The sequence below is a fragment of the Phasianus colchicus genome, chromosome 26 (genome assembly GCF_987193195.1).
Source record: "Phasianus colchicus chromosome 26, bPhaCol1.hap1.1, whole genome shotgun sequence".
Lineage (NCBI taxonomy): Eukaryota > Metazoa > Chordata > Aves > Galliformes > Phasianidae > Phasianus > Phasianus colchicus.
The window spans coordinates 1,734,890-1,754,029 of record NC_143461.1 but is presented as its reverse complement, the minus strand read 5'-3'; the positions used below and the strand labels follow the sequence as shown (position 1 = coordinate 1,754,029).

At 50.4% G+C, this 19,140-nt stretch overlaps 2 protein-coding genes across 2 annotated transcripts; one reads left to right on the top strand and one right to left on the bottom strand.

Moving 5' to 3' along the window:
- Positions 1 to 366: 366 nt before the first annotated feature.
- On the bottom strand, positions 367 to 10,604 carry DBF4B (DBF4B-CDC7 kinase regulatory subunit). Its single transcript, XM_031601051.2, has 11 exons — positions 10,389 to 10,604; positions 7,294 to 7,485; positions 6,502 to 6,552; positions 5,885 to 5,954; positions 5,073 to 5,137; positions 4,719 to 4,755; positions 3,436 to 3,481; positions 2,777 to 2,893; positions 2,461 to 2,581; positions 1,674 to 1,783; positions 367 to 1,513 (listed from the first exon to the last, which is right to left on the bottom strand). The coding sequence occupies exons 1-11, from the start codon at positions 10,491 to 10,493 to the stop codon at positions 814 to 816; spliced, it is 1,614 nt and encodes a 537-aa protein (XP_031456911.1). The 5' UTR covers positions 10,494 to 10,604; the 3' UTR covers positions 367 to 813.
- Positions 10,605 to 10,654: 50 nt separating this feature from the next.
- On the top strand, positions 10,655 to 19,078 carry CCDC43 (coiled-coil domain containing 43). Its single transcript, XM_031601054.2, has 5 exons — positions 10,655 to 10,886; positions 14,590 to 14,677; positions 15,798 to 15,933; positions 16,232 to 16,290; positions 16,977 to 19,078. Exons 1-5 carry the CDS (start codon positions 10,704 to 10,706, stop codon positions 17,162 to 17,164), a joined length of 654 nt encoding a protein of 217 aa, XP_031456914.1. The 5' UTR covers positions 10,655 to 10,703; the 3' UTR covers positions 17,165 to 19,078.
- Positions 19,079 to 19,140: the final 62 nt, after the last annotated feature.

Below are 19,140 nucleotides of genomic sequence, written 5' to 3'. Positions count from 1 at the left end.
CCCGGCGGTAATGGGGTGCCCCACTTTTAGGGGATGCTGCGGGGAAACGCACCATTTTGGGGTGGTTTGGGGGTAAGCGATGGATTCCCGCCGATCCCGCAGCAGTGCGGGGCGCCATGGGAGGAAAACGGGGTGCTGAGCCCGCGCCACGAAATCCAAACGTAAACCCACATTGAAACACATTTGGTGCGGATTGTGTGGGTCAGCCCACCCCCCCCCCAACCCCATATACCTGAGTGACCCCCCCACCCTAAGCCTGCCGAACCCAGGATAGAGGGCAGCCGTGCACCCCCACGGAGCAGAGCACTGCAATCCCCTGCAGTTCCTTTGCTCCCCCCCCAACCCACCCATAAATTCACGCTATTCAGAGTTTGACACATCCCACCCAGCACACCGCTCTCTGCTCTTTCATTTTATTAAAAGTTCACTAAAAACAAAATCAGCTTAGTGGCAGTTTAAAACATCTGTAAGCACACCCACCCCAACCACAACCATATCCCAGGGGGAAGATGCTGAGGGCTGAGGATGGCGAGGTCACAGCCCATCCCACGGATCCCAACAGGAGAGAGGCACTGCAGACCCCAATGGCTTCGAGAAGGGTGCACTACTGCCCTCCTGCTGCTCTGGGGTGATGGAGTGAGCTCAGTGCACTGCTCTGTGTCCTTCTCCCAGGGGCTGGGGCAGAAGGTTGCATCCTATATCACTCCCCAACCGCCAGAGCTCAGGGCAGCAGGCACTAGATGAAGATGTGAGGTGTAGGGCACCACCCAGCTCCCACTGAGGGGCTGGGGAACAGCCAGGAGGCGGTTAGAATTAGTCCAGCTGCCAAAAAAGGTCTGAAATAGGGGGAAAGGCAGCTCCTCTCCCTGCACAGCAGTTTCTGCAGCTCCTGTCTGACTCTGAGTTCTGCCGCAGCACCAGGCAGAGCTGTGAGTCGTACCCACTGTCCCGCAGGCTGGTGTGTGTCCTTTGGAGCAGATCCCTGTCCACAGAGCAGATCCTGCTGTCCTGGGGCAGCGTGGAGAGCAGTGGGACATCCCAGTTTGACTCAGAAGTCATACCAAAGTTATGGGAAGCTGTCGTGCTGTTGTGCTGAGGGGTCTGCAGGAACACAGGGCACCGAGTGGGGTCGGCCCCCAGCTCCACTCGAGGCTTCTTCCCCAATGGGGTGGGCTGAGCAGGGCACAGCGGGCGCTTCCTGCACACCCCTCCTGCCTGCAGAAGTCTGTGGGGTTCAGATGGAGCAGCAGTTGCTGACCTGAATTCAGCAGACAGTCCAGAAGGGCAGCTCCCACTCAGTCCCTCTGCTTCTTTGGGATTACCGACCCCGTTCCTGGGCAGGCAGGAGGAGCACCCCTTGGTGTCGGGGCCAGGATCAGCACTCAGCAGCCCCACAGCCCCCTGCTCACACTGCCGCCTCTCCTCCCCCAGCACTGCTGTCAGCACCTCAGCTCCTGCAGCACGTTGTGCTCGAGGCATTAAGTGTTCATCTGTCAGGCAGGGCAGCGGCACCCTGAAAAGAACCATCCATTAATGATCCATCTCAAGGCCCAGTAACACCCTCCCCGCAGCAAGATGAAGCTTTTTTCTTGCAGTTCAGGAAGCTAGGAGCCCTTCCTTGGGCAATTTCAGACTGGTGGAGCTCAGTGCATGATGACAGACACACAGTGTACCTGGACAGCTGCCCTGTGATGCTGTTGGTGAGCTGCATGATGACACGATCCACCAAGGCGTAATGAGAGTCATCCAGGGCAAAGCATCTGTGCTGTGGGCTCTGCAGGTGCTGGAAGGAGGAAAAGGCCCTTTGGCAATGCTCATCCTTTCACAAGAGGGATATGTGCAGGATCAAATGGTTCTCACAGCTTATAGGGTCCCACATAGCACACAGCCCTCACTGGACAGCCCCACTGCTTGGAAACAGCTTTAGGAAATGTAGGCAATGCTGTCACCCCTGGCTGCTTATAGACAGTGTTCTGTTCCCATAGACACCTGATAATAAGGGGCTGTGCCTGTATCTAACAGCAGCCCACAGCTTTCCCAGCAGTTAGTAAAATGCAGATCCCAAATACATGCTGTCTATCACTGAAGGTTGGGATCTGGAAGCCATGCTGGTGTTCTACAGGAGATAAAACCCTGTTCTTATCTCTTTGATCAGCTCATGTCCCCCAGCTGCTATGGAACAGCTCACCTTACACACCAAGTGGAGGGTTACATCTTGGAGGCTCTCCAAGACCCACAGATGAGCATCTCATGATCACCAAAACCACTTCTGGCCCAAACCAGGAAATCTGAGCAGCTCTAAGGCTTCTGCCTGCAGGGCAGATCCAACCACATCAAGGCCAGATGAATCCCCTCTCCTTCCAAAGGGACTGTACCAACAACGGGCACACCATGATCACCCACTGCATTGTGCAGTCCCCATAACTGCTGGGATGAGCCAGGATGTGGCTATGCCTTTACCTTCTGCAGCTCTTCGAAGGTCTCCTGGCAGCACTCACAGAATCCCCTTTTCTTTTTTGGCACTGCTGTGGACTGGAGGCTCTTCTCCCCATTGCTGCCCTCTGTGCAGCCCTCCACGGCCCTGTAAGGTGACAGCAAAGCTCTTCCCTGCCCTCCAGCAAGCATCCAGCTCTTAGATCTGGAGCCAAGGACACAGCACTGTCTTTGAGCTACAGATACTGAGCCCACAGCAGGTCTCCTCTGACCCCACAAGTGTTTCTGTAAGCTCTGTTAGCCATCAGGATTAAAAGCTTGCACTGAAGTGGCTACAACCTACCTGGCCCTGCAGGAATTGGAGAGATTCTTTGGAGGCTCGAAGGGGCTGCAGCCCTTGGGTGCCAGGAGGTTGAGGCCAGGAAAGCTCTTGAACTGGTGGTGGAAGGGCCGGAATTGCCTGGAAGAAGCAGATCAGAAAGCAATGGTGGCATTATCAGAGCTGTCCCTCCCTCAGATGGGTATTTGATATACTATTTGACCCTGCAGTCACCTTAAATGTTGTCTTCAGAACAATTAATTAGTGCTCTGAGCACTGTTAGAAACACCACAGAGTTCCAATCCCCCCGGGCCAGGTGCTGTAATCAAGTTACAAGTTCTGACCTCCTGTGCTTTAATCTCTTTCCCCATTTCAGAGGGCTCAAGCAGATTAAGTGACCTGCAAGGATCAGATGTGGAATCTGAGCAAGGAAGTAACTGCTGCCAGGTCTCATTGAGCACCTTTTCCCCAATGACAAACAAACCATAAAGATTATTTATCTAAACCCCATTTGCTTTCTCTTGGGAAATGCCATGGAGAACATCACCTTCCTTCAAAGAAGCCACACTCTGCCCTGGGGACAGAATATCTGCCATCCCACAAGTGAGGAGAAACAGTAAAGGGTTCCTCCCCTAGGAGTTCTAACATAGTTTGGCTGTGATATTTGGAAAGATCCCACTTACCTGCTCTGGTCCTCAACCTTCAAAAAAGGGGGCTTCAGTTTTCCTGCTGGAAAGACAGCTGGGTTAGGAGTGACCCTTCGCCAAATTCATAGAATCATTGAATGGTTTGAACTGGAAGAACCCTTGAAGGTCCTCCAGTCCAACTAGGGACCCCACAGGGCCACCCACAGCCCCACCAGGAGTGCAGAGCCCCTCCAGCCTGACCTTCCCTGCCCATTCATTCATTCCCCAACAGAGCTGGGCTGTAGAGCCAAACTCATCAGTACTGCTCACAACTGTGAGCACCACACCTGAAAATCCAGGTTGAGAGCTGGTTAAGAAACAAACTCCAAGGTGTTCCTGCTGGCAACCTGCCTGATCCTCAAACCGACTCCCTCATGCCTCCCTTACTGCCTGAAGGGGGAGGTTTTGCTCCCTTGCAGCTCAGTCGTATTTTCTATGAGGAAGTTTCAGCCTCATTCTTCCAGAATGCTGAACCCACCAGTCCTCAGCAGCACATTCCTCGAGTCTCAGCCCTGAGCTTGCATCACCCCTACGTCACCGAGGCAGCTATTTACGTGCACGATCAATGCTTCTGCGTAAGTGCTGGTGGCAGAGGGCTGAGCGGTGACAGCTGTCATCACACATCCCCAAGAAGAGCTCAAAGTGTGCCATGACCACGAGTTCTGAGCTTGCAGCATGCAATCTGCCTTATCTGACAACTTCTTGTACCCTCCCCCCCCGCAGCACCTTTTCCCCAAGACTGGAAAAATCATACTGAAAGAATCCAGGTTGGATTCTGTTCTATGATGCTCTCCAATAAGCTGAATTAAAGAGTCACAAACCAGCCTGTATCACCAGTGCCAGTCCCAGCACCACACCTCACTCCTGCCTAATTGCAGACGAGAACCTGGCCTTCCCAGCCCCCTCCCTGGTTGGTGCCTCAGCTGCATGTTTCAGCCTAGCAGAAATGAGTGGGTTGTGAGGAACGTGCTCTCCACTGGAGGATGCATTATACTTCAGAACTTTGCTGGAGCCAGCGGGTTGAGCAGTGCCAGCAGCACAGCTGCTAAGAGCCTTGGGATGCTGGGAGTAAAGCTGCAAACTGTTTGTGGGGTTTTAAGAACACTGCCTGTATTCGAAGGCATAGCGCCCTCAGCTGCACACAGACAAGGAGCTGCAAAAACTGCCTTGGTCAGTCACCATATTTTTGTTTGTTGAATTTTCAGGCAGATATTCAAATTCTGAGGTTTCTTCAACTGGCTCTGAGTGTGAACGTGCAGGGAAACAGCTTCCAGGCCTACCTTTGTGAGCTCTTTGTCCAGACATGGGGCACTGTGCCTGGAGGAGAGAATGACACATTCAGTATGGGAGGCAGTGCAGGCAGTGGCAATTTCTGATCCCAGAGCAGCAGTGAGATTACAGCACTCACCCACCATTCCACCGCCTCTGCACTGCAGACTGTACCCCCCTCTTACCCCCCCTCCAATATTTTGGCTGTCAAGTTACCTAGAGGTACTTCAATATGATATCCAAGTTGCTGCTCTCATCTTCTGCCCTACCTTTACATTGACCCCTCCATTAGATGAGAGATTGATTTCTCAGAGCTACTGAGGTGTCCTGAGCACCTCCAGTTGGGCTGAATTTAGGTCACTCACCTCTGTCCTCTGCTTCCGTGCTCCCGAGGCAGCACGCAGCAGCTGCTGAGCATACGACAACATTTCTGTGGGGTGGGCTGTCAAGGAGCTCAGCAAGGCACAGCATCACCACTACACAGTTAATGCACCCAAGAGCGAGCCAAGGAAGAACTGGTGCTCTGAGGAAGGCATCCCATCCCATCTCTTGGCTTTAAGCCTCTGCAGTAGTGGACACTACCAGGAATTGTTCAGCATGTGGACGTTGGGAAGTCCTGACAGATTTGCAACAGTGCTACAGCTCAGAGCTGGCTGCTCAGGGATGGGTGCTCACAGCCTCCGCCGCACATCCAGACGAATGCAGCCACAGCAGTATGTCACTGTCATGGCACACTCAGGAACCTTTTACTCCAGACCTATTATTAGAAGCACAGTTTCATCATCTGTCTGTCCCATTACCCCCTTCGCCATCCATCACCGAGGCAGGAAGCACCTTCCAGCACAGGTCTTCAACCAGCAGCACCTCCTGATTAACCAAGTCCTGCCATTATTACCATCTGTATTTCCAGGTTGATTAGTAAAAATGGTGAATTCAGGCACTGACTGAGCTATTAACATTTCCAATAGTCAGTACTTTACAACATACTCTGCATTTGCTACGGTGAACGTGACAGTAGCATGTTCTATGCATGCAAAGCATCACTAAATACCACATATTCCTCGTAATTCCTCTCATCTTCCATCCCGCACTCACTGTATCCTTTCTGCACAGCCTCTCTCTAAAATAATAATAAATTCACAGATTCCCTGAATTCCAGCATAGCAGAGAAGGATACCATCCACGTGCACAATCTGGACTCCCCACAAGCGAGCGTTGGCGAGGATGCTGCTGCCACTGCAGGTGTCCTGTGAAAACAGAGAGGTTTGGCAGCAACAAACCCAGTTCAATGAGGTTTTCTTGTTGCCCAACTGACAGGTCGAAGTGTAGGAGTTATTAGCATGTGAGCGTCAGGGCATAGAAGGTTCAAACTCATCTCTACCTACCACAAGTCAACAGGAGAACGTAGCTCAAATTTTTAATTTTCACTATTGTGTGAGCTTCCTAAGTGGTCACTGACAAACTCCACTGCTCCAGCAATGTGGCTTTAGCTCTGAAATTTCATGTAATTATGGTTCTGTGTTAACAATTCTCTTCTGTAGAGCAACCAGGTCGCTGGGACAGACCTTAGGAGCAGCTAACAGGGAAGGATGGTGTGGTTCTGTGAAGAAGCACCGCACAGCATTCTGCAGAGCCACCAACTCCATAGAATCATTGGACAGATTTGTACCTTTACCAGCCCCAGTCTGCTCCCCTCAGCAGGAGGGGCTGTGAGAGCACCTGGCACTGGTTCTGCACTGATCAGCAGTCCTTTGAACACTCAGCTCAAGGAAAGCCAGGCCACGTGCTGCTCACCTGATTCTTCATGGCCTTCTGCAGCAGCTCCCTTCCCCTGCTGATCAGGGCCTGCAGAGAAAGCAGCCAAGCATTATGTTCCAGCAAACAGCTCCCGGGCAGCAGCAAGCTGAGGACAACGAGGCTGCCCAGCAACAATGATTTCTAGAGATGCTTGCTCTGCTGAGGAATCTGGCCAAGACTTCATCTCAAAGACAGCAGGACTTGCATTTCCAGGGAACACAAACCGCAGACACCCTTCACATCCACAGTAGGCAGCCAGTCAGCCAAGGCTTGGCTTTTATTGAACAGCTTCAGAGTGAGCCAAGAGGAAGCAGCAACTTAGCTCTGCAACCCCACGTGCCAAGAGGCTGGCAGGGGCTAGAAATGTCCTTGCTAGTCCTTCCTGGGGAGCCAGCTGCTGTGCCCTGCACCTGTGCCTGTCAGCACACAATTACAGCCTGCAATGGTTCTGAAGCAGATTTGTTTTGCTTACATTCCTGTTGTGTTTTTTTTTTTCCTAGACATACTCCTGCATTGGGATGGACTGCCTGTTCTGCTGGAAAGCCAGCAAAGCCCTCAATTTCCTCTGCCATTTGAATAGATACCCTTTGCTGCTAGCTCAAAGCTGTGACATGCACGTTAGAGGGAGAAAAGCAGCACAGACACCAGGAACATTGGTACAAATGAGAATGGAGCAAAAAAAAAGAACACAGTTGCTCAGAGCAGCAACAGACACCTTCCAACACTGGGTGTACTCTATAAATTCCTTGGGATAACGTTTGGGTTGGCCTTAATCTAAATAGCTCTTACAGTGTCTGGTGGCTTCTGCTGAGGTCTGGTGTGGTTCTCTTTGGAGGAGGAAGGTGTTGAGCTCTGGGCTTTTGTATCCTTTGCAGTCACATTGCCCCTTTTCTCAGCCCAAGCCCTGGCTCTGCTTCGCTTAGCTTCTTTTTTGCTGGACACCACATAGCTGACTTCTTTGCTTAGGAAGCTCTCAGTCACCTGTAGCAAAAGACAGAACAGAGCAGCTCAGAAATACTCCATCAACACAAAGACCTTTGCACACAAGGCAGAATATGAAGAAAGGATAGAAACCAAGAAGCACATTTAGGGCACTAACAACAGGCTTAGCAGAAGCTCAGTGGAAAGAGAGAGATATAGGGTATGAAGTACACAGGAAGATACAAATCTGTGCAGCCTGAAGTCACAGCTGCTAAACAAGGCCATCCTGCTGCCCCACAGAACGCAGTGCCACAGTGGCATTGCTCACTGCCCTACAGCAGTGACTTATGCTGCAGGATACAAAGGAGGCTGCAGGAAAAGAGTGCCTCAACGTCTCCCAGTGCAGAGGTTTGGGCTGTGACTGTTGACAAGTGCTGCACCCAAAGCATCTCCATGAAAGGGGAACGAGAACTCTGCTACAAGGACTGCATTTCAGGGGGAAGTGACACAAGATGTCTGATCAGAAGCCAGAGGGACAGTCAAAAGGATAAAATTATTTCCAACTACAGTGGTAGCTGCACAGAGAAATAACCAACCACTGGGAGTCTATCTCAGACTGGGAGACGTGAAGTGAAGAGACTTGGAGAGCATTCCTCAGAGGGTTGCCAGCACATTCAGGCAACGATAGAAGGAAGCCATCAAGTTTAAGCATGAGTATATGGTTGAAGAAAAGGGAAAAAGTGCAAGTCAGCCTAGCTAAGCACCTAGCCAGCCAAAGCAAAATCCTAGGGCAAGGTCAACAGAATGAAAGTGTGAGAGCAACGCAAAGATCTTACATCTGCATGTGCAGGACAAGGGGAAACGGTTTCCAATTCAAACAGAGGAGATTTAGATTGGATATAAGGAAGAGGCTGTTTACAAGGAGGATATAAGGAAGAAGTTTTTTACAGTGAGGGTGGTGAAGCTCTGGCACAGATTGCCCAGAGAGGTGATGGATGTTCTGGAGATGCCCAGGTCAGGCTGGATGGGGCTGTGAGCACTGATGAAGCAGTGGGTGTCCCTGCTCACTGCAGGCAGTGGGACAGGTGGCCTTCAAGGATCCTTTCCAACTCAAACAATTCTATGAAACAGTGATGGACTTAGAATGGATGCTTTGGTGCACATAAGACCTGTGCCACAGAGGAAACAGTAGAAAACAGACAGCAACAGCTCAGCCACAGCAACATGGCTGTTTTGGCACCTCAGGGTCCCTCTGGCACCAGCAGGGCCACGTTCAGGTGGGTCTGGAGACCTCCATGGAGGAACCCTCACACCTCCCTGCTCCCTGTGGAAGGGCTCAGTCACCAGCACTGTAAATCATAGATTCTTTGAAGTTGGAAAAGAGCATTAAGATCACCAAGTCCAACTTCAACCCATCTCTACCATGTCCCCTAACCCATGTCCCCAGTGAACAGCTTAGGTTGGAAGGGACCTCTATGATCATCCAGTCACAATCTCTTGCCATGAACAGCGTTGCTGCCCACCAGCTCAGGCTGCCAGGGCCCATCCAGCCTGGCCATGAATACCTCCAGAGATGGTGCACCTATGGCTTCCCTAGGCAGCCTGCAGCAGCACCTCACCACCCTCTGAGTAAAAAGTTTCTTCCTAACATCTTACCTAGATCTCCCATCTTCCAGCTTAAAGCCATCCCCCCTTGTCTTATCTCTATCAGACTACGTAAAAAGCTGGTGCCATTCAAGTATTGGAAGGCTGCAATGAGATCTCCCCAGAACCTTCTTTTCCCCAAGAGAAACAAGCCCAACTCCCTCAACTTTTCTTCATAGTAGAGATGCTTCAGCCCAGAGCCTCACAAGAGCAGAGGGGGCATTCACCTCCTCCCCCTGCTGCCACCCCTCTGTTGATGCAGCCCACAATACTGTTGGCCTTCCAGGCTGCAGGCACATGCTGCAGGCTCATGTGCACCTTTTCATCCACTGGAATCTCCAAGTGCTTCTCTGCAAGGCAGCTCTCAAGCTCTTCTCCCAGTCTGTACTCTTATCTGGGTTTGCCCCAGTCCAACACCCTGAACTTGGCCCTGTTGAATCTCATGGGTTTCTCACGTGCCCAGTCTTCAATCCTGTCCTGGTCCCTCTGGCTGGTGTACCTTCTTCTGTGGTGTCAGCTGCACCACTCAGCTTGATGCTGTCTGCAAACTGCTGAGAGTACACATGATCCCATTGTCTTTGCCCATTGTCTTTGCCCATTGTCTTTGCTGTTGATAAAGGTGTTGAAGAGCACTGGTTCCAGATGGACCCCTGGAGGGCACCACTCATCACCGCCTCCACTTGGACAAAGCCATTGATAACAGCCCCGTGGCTGCAGCCACCCCCCAACTCTTTATCCTCTGAACAGTGCAGCCTTCAAACCCATCTCTCACCAACAGAAGGATAAAGGTGTGCTGTGGGGCTGTGCCAAAGGCCGTGCACAAGCCAGGTAGGTGACATCAGTTGCCCTTTGTCTGCTGATGCTGGTGCTCCATCAGTGAAGGCCGCAGACACACCAGGCACACTCTGCCTTCGGTGATTCTGTGCTGGCTGTCTCAGATCACCTCCTCGCCCCACAAATGCCTCCAAGTGCCTTCACGTAGGATCTGCTCCATGGCTTCCCAGGCGCAGAGGTGACACCTGCCAGCGCGTGGCTCCACAAGCCTTCCTTTCTCCCTTTCTCATGGCAGTCCCCAGGTGCCACATCTCGAAGTTCCATTACCGAGGGACAGTGACCCCCCCCGCGCAGCCCGTACCATCGCACCGCCGCTACCTCCAAGCACAAATTGCTCCCAGCGCCCAACCTCCCCCTCCCCTTATCCAACCCAGCGCCCCAGGCCCGCCCCTCCCCCACCCCCGAAGGTTCCTACGACCACAGGCGGGAACTCCCCAGTGCCGCCCCTCAGGACCCCCAGCCCCTCCGCAGCGAGGCCGACTCACCCCGCCAAGGTGCCGGATGACCTCCGCCAGCTCCCTCGCCGCCCACCCGCTGGGCACATCCAGGAAGAAGGTCCGCCCGCGGAGAGGCCCACCAGGAGCCGCCATACCGGAGGGAAGCCGCCCCGTGGCGCTCCGCCGCCGTTTAAATTTCCCCCCGACCCGCTCCTAACGGCGCTCACTACGGTGGCCGTGAGGGCCGCGCGCCCCGCCACAAGTTTCACCCTCTCCGGCCGCCGTAGCTTGGCTTTTTGCGCATGCGCCACCGGAAGTTGCTCTGTGCTCGTGCGCCACCGGAAGGGGTGAAGGCGCTGCAAGATGGCGGCGCCCAGCGTGGAGGCGGCGGGGCCGGGCGGTTTCGGTACCTGGCTGGCGGCCCGGCTCGAGGCGCTGGGGTTGGACCGCGCGGTGTACGGGGCGTACATCGCGGGGCTGCTGCGGGAGGAGGAGAGCGAGGAGGAGCGACTGGAGGCGCTGCGCGGGGTGCTGGCGGCCTGCCTGGTGAGGGGCTGGGCCGCGTTCCCCGCGTTGTGTGGGACGGGGCCGCAGCGGGAGGATATAAAGTAATTATGGAGCGTCCGAAGGAGGGCTACGGAGATTCGCCATGGGGAAATCGTGCTGAAGCAAAGTGGTAACTCACGAAGGTGTCACGAATGTGGGGTGGATGGGGGGAGAGCAGTGCAGTGCATGCTGTGCACTTTTAGGTCAAGTATCTGCCACAGCGTCCTCGTAATGGGGCTTAGGGATGGGTGAGCGGGCAGTGGGGAGGGGGGGTGAGAAATGACTGACCGGCAGAACTCAGAGTGCTGACATCAGTGGCACACAGTCTGCTTGGAGGCCGGTGCTGAGCTGTGCTCCCCACGGGTCGGTGCTGGGCAGTCTTGTGCAGCGTCTTCATCAGCGTTGTGGATGAAGGAATGGAATCCATTCTCAGCAAGTTTGGTGATGGTGCAGAGCTGGGAGCAGTGGCAGACATGCTGGAAAGCTGTGCTGCCATATAACAAAACCTGCACAGGCTGAGAGTTGCACAGAGAGGAACGTGATGAGGTTCCTCAGTTCCAGATTCACAGGGATCTTCTAGAGAAGTCCCGTGGAGGGCCACAAAGGTGATTAAGGGTCTGGAGCTGTGTGAGGAAAGGCTGAGAGGCTGGGGACTGTGCAGTCTGGAGAAGAGAAGGCTGAGGCAACAGGCAGAAACTGGAGCACAAGAATTTCCACACTAACACAAAGAAAAAGTTCTTTAGTGAGAGGGTAAAGGAGCTGTTAGGTTGTGGAGTCTCTTTCCCTGGAGATATTCAGGATGTGTCTGGACTCACTCCTGTGCAGCCTACTGTAGGGAAGAGCAATAGGATAAGAGCTGATGGCCTCAAGTTGTGCCAGGGGAGGTTCAGATTGGGTATTTGGAAAAATTATTCTCAGAAAGAGCAGTGGTACATTGGCACAGGCTGCCTAGGGGGTGGGGAAGTCACCATCCCTGGAGGTGTACAAGTACTATGGAGAAGTGACACTAAGGGATGTGGTCAGTGGGCATGGTGGGGGTGGGTTGGGTTGGGTTGGGCCTGGGAATCTGGGAGGTCTTTTCCAACCTTTCTGATTCTTTGGTTCTGAATTAATATTCACAAGTATGGAGTGCTGAGTAGTTAATGCGTACTGGTGTTCATCAGCAGTCTGCTCAGCTGCTGCCACTGGTTTTCTCCCAAATGGTCCATGCAGAAGCATAAAACACAACAGGAATTGGTCATTACAATCAGATTTTTGTTCTTATAACAATAATTCCTTCTGTTAAATGACTGCTCACCATTTAAAAATCATTCTTCCTAAAATACAGAGCACCTGTTCACTACCTTCCATCACTTCACCGCCCTGCAGCTCCAGCAGTGCTGTTGTTTCTAAAAGAAGTATAGCTCTGTCAGTGTAGCCCTGTGGGGGGACCAATAGGAGGAGCAAACACCAAATATTGGCACTGCCATTGGCTGTCTTACATTCTGATCTCTCCTCTTTTCCCTTTAGTGCTGAGATGCCATTTGTGCTGTCACCAGTCTCATATGCATTTGCTTTTAATGCAGTGTGTGTTCAGGGCACTCCCGTGTCTTCCGTCTTTCTCCTGACAGGGCTGACTCTTGCAGCTGAGTTATGCTTCACTCACAAGTTCTAACTTGGTTTGATTATCTACTATTTTTCTAAGATGTTTTTTTTTTGCCTCTTGAACTCTCTGACATTCTTTTATTTCGTGTGCTTTTACTGTTTTTGTAGACACTGCTTATTTCTGTAAGCAGACTTTGAAGCAGTTTTCATTTGGTTAATTTGGGGCTCTTCTTTCTGACTCTTTTCTCTTTGATCTGTATACAAATTCCAGGCTTTCTTTTTGTTTACCTTTGCCATCTTCACTAAAAGAAATTTCATGCAGCCTCTGTGCTCATGTCCACGCTCCTCAGTGCTGACCCTGTCAGGCATTAGTTTCCTGACTTTATTCAAACTCACCCATTTCAAATCAAGTACTGTTTCTGTTCTGCTCTTCATCTCAGACTCTGGGTCACTTTGTTCTTGTGTATTTTCCAATTATTTTTCTTGTGTTTACTAACCTCTAAAATGACAAAATTCCTTGTTCTTTTAGAGAATATTAGGTGAAAATTGTTGTATCCACAGCAACCTGATCTACATCAGCGTTAGGAGCATCTGTTCTTTGGCTCTGTACATGGAAAGTGAGTCTCCCATAGGCTGTGATAGGTCCTTCTCCAGAGTGGGCTGAGCTAGGAGGGTTATTTAGTGAATGCCCTGTGTGCTGTGCTATTACCTCTCTTTGTTTCCCTTTGTGTCGACTTTTGCATTGTGTATTTCTTTTCTGTTGCTTCATTCACATCCATTTGCATGCTGTCATCTTGGTCTTTATTCCTTTCAAAATACGAAGCCCCCATAGTGCCAAGGCTGAGTTATTGTTCCTTCATCATGTTTCAGGAATAACTGGAATGTTTCATTTTTGTTCTTCTCTTGTGATATGCTACACTGGTACACAAATGCTTGATTTGTTTCTTACTGCTCAGATCCTCATTAGCAGGTACAGATGTTTGCCATCATCGTCAGTCTTCTTGCAGTTTGTTTTCCTTCCTGCTTACCATTGTTCCTTTGTCATTCTCTACCCAATTTTCTTCCTCCTGGATACTGAAACGAGGTGTGTAGGAGTGTCTTTCCCAGCCTTCTTTCCTGGCTGAACTTAAAGCTGCTGACCACTTTCCCAGCCCTGATTCCAGTGTGCTCAGTCTTTCAGTGCTCAGGGCAGCCCATCCACCATGGGATTGTAGGGCTTGGGAGAGACCTTTGGAGACCATTGAGTCCATGCTTGCATGCTTGATCTTAGCAGGTTAAGCATCCTGCCCTCTGGGTTTACTCTGCTTAAAAGCAAGGGGTCATCTTAACATGGTGTGTGGCACTGATGTGAGTCACAAACACTTCATTCTTCTGCTGTTTTGCACATCACCTTCTCTGCCACAGCCTCGAGCATCCTGCACGTCCATCCTAATAGTGTCTCCCACTTCACCCAGGGACCCCCTTCCCTGTGCTGTGCTTGTGGTCTCCGTGCTTGGCACTTTGTGTGGTGGTATTACTGTGTGGGTTCTTCTGTCACCTCACTGTTATTTTGTGCTTAGCTGTGGGAGGTTTGGTGGGAGATCTGTGCAGGGGTTTGGTGTGCTGTCTTTGAGATGCCAGTTACATGCCAGGCAGGGTAAGATGGAGAAAGACAGCTGAGGCCAGGCTATGGCATGCCTTCATAGGAAATTCTCTTCTGGGCAGAGGGTATGGAGCAACCTGCAGTCTTCAGAGCTCACATTTGGCATAGATGGGGCAGGCAGAGGTCATGGGCAGTAGAACAGGTCTAGTTGGGTTAACATTGCTTTGCTGCCTAATTTGACCCTTACACACAGTGCTGCTGCTGAAGGAGAGCAGGGAGGCTGTGCTGTTTGTGTAGCAGTCGGGTCTGCCTCTAGTCCTGAGCTGAGCCAACAGTAGGTGCATCTTGTGCATTGTGCTCCCAGATTAACAAAAGCCCCACTGTGCCTTTCATGGTAGATTTCATGTAAAAGCTGTATCACCTGAGCCTGCTGGTGGGTGTTCTGATCCTTTGCAGCTGGTACTTATATCTGATTTGTGCTCATTTATAGCAGACCAACTCTGTTCCAAGACTGAGAAGTCTCTTTTCCCCCACTAGGAAGAAGATCTCTTAAACGATGTTTGCAGGGAAGTAGTCGAGAAGTGGTCTGAATCTCAGGTTGTTGACGCCAAAGAGAAAAAAGAAGGTAGTGTTGCTGCTCACTGTGCCTTTCCATGTGGTATGAGTGCTGTGCAGGGCTGGGCCAAGATGAGAGCTGTGTGTTTGCTCTATTAGGAGTTAAACTCAGCGCTGCTCGTTGTTTGCAGAGCTGACTTGCTTCTCATTGCTGTGGCTTATGTACTGTTTTGTCTTGAAATACGAACAAAGCTGAGTAGTTTCACTTAGGGCTGCTGCTAGTGTTCTGCTGCTCTCTGGGCTCATAATCCTGCAGAGGAAATAAGTTTTAGTTGTTTTTCTTTTTTCCTCTGGAGCACAACAAAATCCCACACTGAGAGATGTGCAGATTTAAGTGCAGCACATGGCTCAGTGATCTTCAGGGCTGCATTGTCACGATGTAACGTCCCATTTGGCTAAAGCCCTTTTTTGTTTGCTTTGCATTTTCTTGTTGGTTTTGGTGCAAACAGAACGCTGTCACTGCCCAGTGTTGTGCTGGAAATAGTTGTCCCCATTGGGCCCTTATTGTGAACCCTGCATTTATGTTGCGCTTCTCTTGACCAAATCTCAGTTACAGCACACAGCTGTTGAGTGTCTTTGCCTTAAAATTCATAGAAGCAATCTGTCCTTGGTCTGACTTTGCCTTTGGCTGAGGACAGGAAAATGTGCTCCTCTGTGTGTTAAAAAATAACCCCCTTTTTGTAGCGAAGGCATGGGAATTGCTGAAGACGCTGCTGGATCCCTCTGGCTCCTACCATTGGTTTTGCACAGTAAATGAGGGATTTTTCTTATTTGGCACAGAAAGATGAGAGCAATGTGTCCTTCTAGCCAGGTTGTTAGAAATGTGACTCTACAGGAGGATACATCCCAAATGAAGTCCCACAGCAGCAGTGTTGGAGCTTAATCTTTAAGGTTCCATTCCAACCTGTTCTGTGATCCTAAGTCAGTACCCATTTGTAATTTCTAGAAAACGCGTATGGGGCGTTCGCTCTTGGTAGAAAGCTGAAGTGTTTGAAACACAAAACCTGAAGGATATCTTCCAGCTTTTAAATGGAGCACAAAAGCAAACCCATGCGGAAACCTGGTGTGGCAGCTGCCAGCAGGGCTCTCACTGCTGGAGTGCTGACTGATGCTCTGACTGTTTTTGGCAGATGAGGTCCAGGCGATCGCCAGCATGATGGAGAAGCAGGCCAGGATCATTGTGAAGCCAAAGGAGATCTCGCAGGAGGAGAAGCAGAGGAAGGCAGCCCTCCTGGCCCAGTATGCCAACGTGACAGATGAAGAGGAATATCCTTTTCGTGTTTGTTTAAAATCACCTTCCTAGCTTTGCAGTGTCTGGTGGAGGAATTGGAGAAACTTGTCCATCTTTTTCCCAGTGAAGGGGCTTCCATGGCAAAAAGCATGGGAGGTCCCAGCTTAGGGAGTTAAACATTGGGTATTATGCTTATCTTGTTCTCAAGCATCAGTGTTTGTTTTCAGCTTCTTCCTCCTGGCCTGGTAGAATTGTTATCTGACCGGTTTTGATCCAAGTGACTACAAGAGCACAAATCCATGAGCAGTGTTCCCAGTTCCTTAATTCTTTCACTGGCGATGATGAACAGGACAGCTCCACTGCGACAGCAGTCAATATTGGATCAGAAAAATGTATCCTTTGAATTCTCTGAGTTGAGAGTTTTGGGAGGATGGCAGCATCTGCTGCGAAATTCCCATTCTTTCTAAGACTGATCCTTTCCTTTTCTCTCCTTCACGCCTTCCTTTCCTCTCCTGTCCTCTCTGAAGCTTCACATAATGTTACTGATACAGATAATTTTCCCAACATCAGTTTAGTTCCGAGTGGTGTCCAGAGAAGCAAATCACGTCAGGAATCATTTTAAGTGAAATTGAAACAAGACTACTGTGGTACACTTAGTTGTGTGTACACTTAGGGCATGGTTGCTGAACCAAAGACCACATATTTTTGTTGGTGTTATTTGGAACATTCGTGCAGCTCTGCAGCTGGCAGTTTCATGTGGAAGCAGGTTTTATCACAGCACAAGCAGAGGTTCTTTTTCCTTTCTACCCTCCTCATTTTACTTCCAGATTGTTTACCTACTTGGTGAGAAAACAGAGAGGGGAGTCAGAAATGTTCCTTGTCTTTGCGCATCACCTTTTGTAGAGCTGGTGACTGAGGGATTTCTCTCCCTGCAGAGCTGGGAGAGAAATGAGCAGCTGAGATCTGTTCTAGGTGGACTGTGGCTGATCCTATAGAGTCAGTGTATGGCCCCAAACCACCACTGAAAAGAGGAAGCTGTGTGTTCAGACCACGTTGTCTGCCCTTAGCTCACTACCAGCCCTGTTCCGAAACACCAATGTGGAGGATGTCCTGAATGCCAGAAAGCTGGAGCGGGAGCTGCTGCGAGATGAGTTCCAGAAGAAGAAGGAGCAAGACAAACTCCAGCGAGAGAAGGACAAGTTAGCCAAGCAGGAGCGGAAGGAGAAGGAGAAGAAAAGAACACAAAAAGGAGAGCGGAAGCGATAGCTGGGGTTTGCTAGTTGGACTTCAAGGGGATACAATCAGTTATGAATATGGTGTGTGTTTAAAAAGCAGCAGAAATTCTGGGCACGTGGCTGGTGACCGGTTCTTTGGAAGCATTTCCTTTATTTTACGTAGCAAAAAAGAAATTTCAAGCACCTCTTAAACTCAAGTTTTGCCATGTGCTTGTGGTGTCAAATGTCCCAGTCATTCTTGTGGCCAGTGTTGTACCAAAGAACAGTGAAGTGATGATGTTTGTGTTTCAAATTGATCAGTTTTACTTCTAACTAGTTAAAGCAAAGCAAGATGTAGGAAAGGGCTTCTGAATGGGCTGCATCCATGGACTGCAGCAACACCATGTTACGACTTGAGAACAGAGCAAAGCCCCTTTTTGACACGCAGTTAAGGACTTGCTGCTATGGAGTGAATGTGAATTTACACTAGCCTTGAAAAACGTATTTGCAAATACATTTATTTGTGCTGCCAAGAACAATGCTACATTTTCATTCTGGCTGAAAGAGCAGGGTTTGGCTCTGCCCTCAGCAAGGGCAAGTGCTGTTCTGCAGCAAGAGAAAGGAAATCATATGAAATATATATGAGCTCCAGCTATGAGACCACTTCACCCACAGACTCTTGGTAAGGGAAAAGCACAGTGATTTGAATGTCAGCTAGAGCAGGAGCAAATCGGTCAGGCCCTTATGCTGTTCTGAAACTTAATGCTGGTGGCTGGAAAATGGTGCTCCGTGATGTTCTGTGTGGGTGAACATCCACTGTTATTTCTACAGCAGCTGTCAGAGAAAATGCTTTAATGCAGGCTGTGACCGGTTTGGATGCTCTGGCTTTATGAGCAGTTGCTCCCATCTGTCCCAGCCCTACTCAGGAGCTGTGTGGAGGGGCTGAAGGCTTCTCTCACCCCACAAGGGCTCATTAGCTGCCATTTTCAGCCTTCTTTATGGCAGCATCACCTGAACTCCCCTCTGTGTGTGGAGGAAGGACTTGTGGTGCTTCCAGGAGCGCAGGGGAACAAGTGCACCTCATCCCTGTGCTGCTTCATGTTCTGGCTGGCTTTTGGCAGGAGGCAGCTCCTGGCCTGGCGGTGGTAACTGCCCCTATTGCCCACTTTCAGCACCAGTCTGATTTAGGGGTAATGCATCCTATTATTTAACGATTTTTGCAAGTGTGAGTATCTGCTTTATCTTTGGACTTGAACAATAAAGATGGCTGGCCAAGAAGCCGGGCTCCTCTGTGTCTGCGATGGCAGTGACAGCCACAGGGCCTGTCCTCAGGCTCCGTGCCCTGTCCCATGCCCTCACTTTCTCTTACCCAGCAGCAATATTTCAGACAGCTGAGCCAGTACTGTTCCTCTCATTCACACTTCTTCCCATGGCCATGTAGGGCAGTATCAGTGTGCTGCAGAGCGTGCTGCTCCAGGCTTTTGGGGCCAGAAGCAAAGCACTGTGGAGTCCTGGTATGAGCACAGCTGCGTGAATCAACAGTATTGAAGGCTCTCCCCTGGCTGTTAGCCTGTTTCAGCACAGTTAATGCTTCCTGGCTCACGCTGTCACAGGTCTACCTTGAAGCCACAGAGCTGTTAGTGAATGCTAATAAATCTTGCTGTTGATGCAGAGAGCTGAGCACTGATGGCAGATAACTTTCAGGAGCGCAGACCCATGGGTCTCTGGTAGGAAGTGCCTGATAGCAAATGTTACTTCTCTCTCCTTGTCCTGGCATTGAGACCAAGGGAGTCTCCAGGCACCCTCCTAAGATTTCTACTGCAGGTACTGAAATCATTGCATGAGCTTTGTATGACAGTACAGAGCTTGTAACTAAGATACACTTTGGATTCACTGCACCGATTCAATTTTGCTATAGTCTAAAGTTACAGTCATTTCCTTTATTAATATAGTATACCCCTGCTTTGTACCTCATATTTCAGTAAGTAAATGAAAATGACAATTCTCTTTACTAGAGAATGCTTTAGG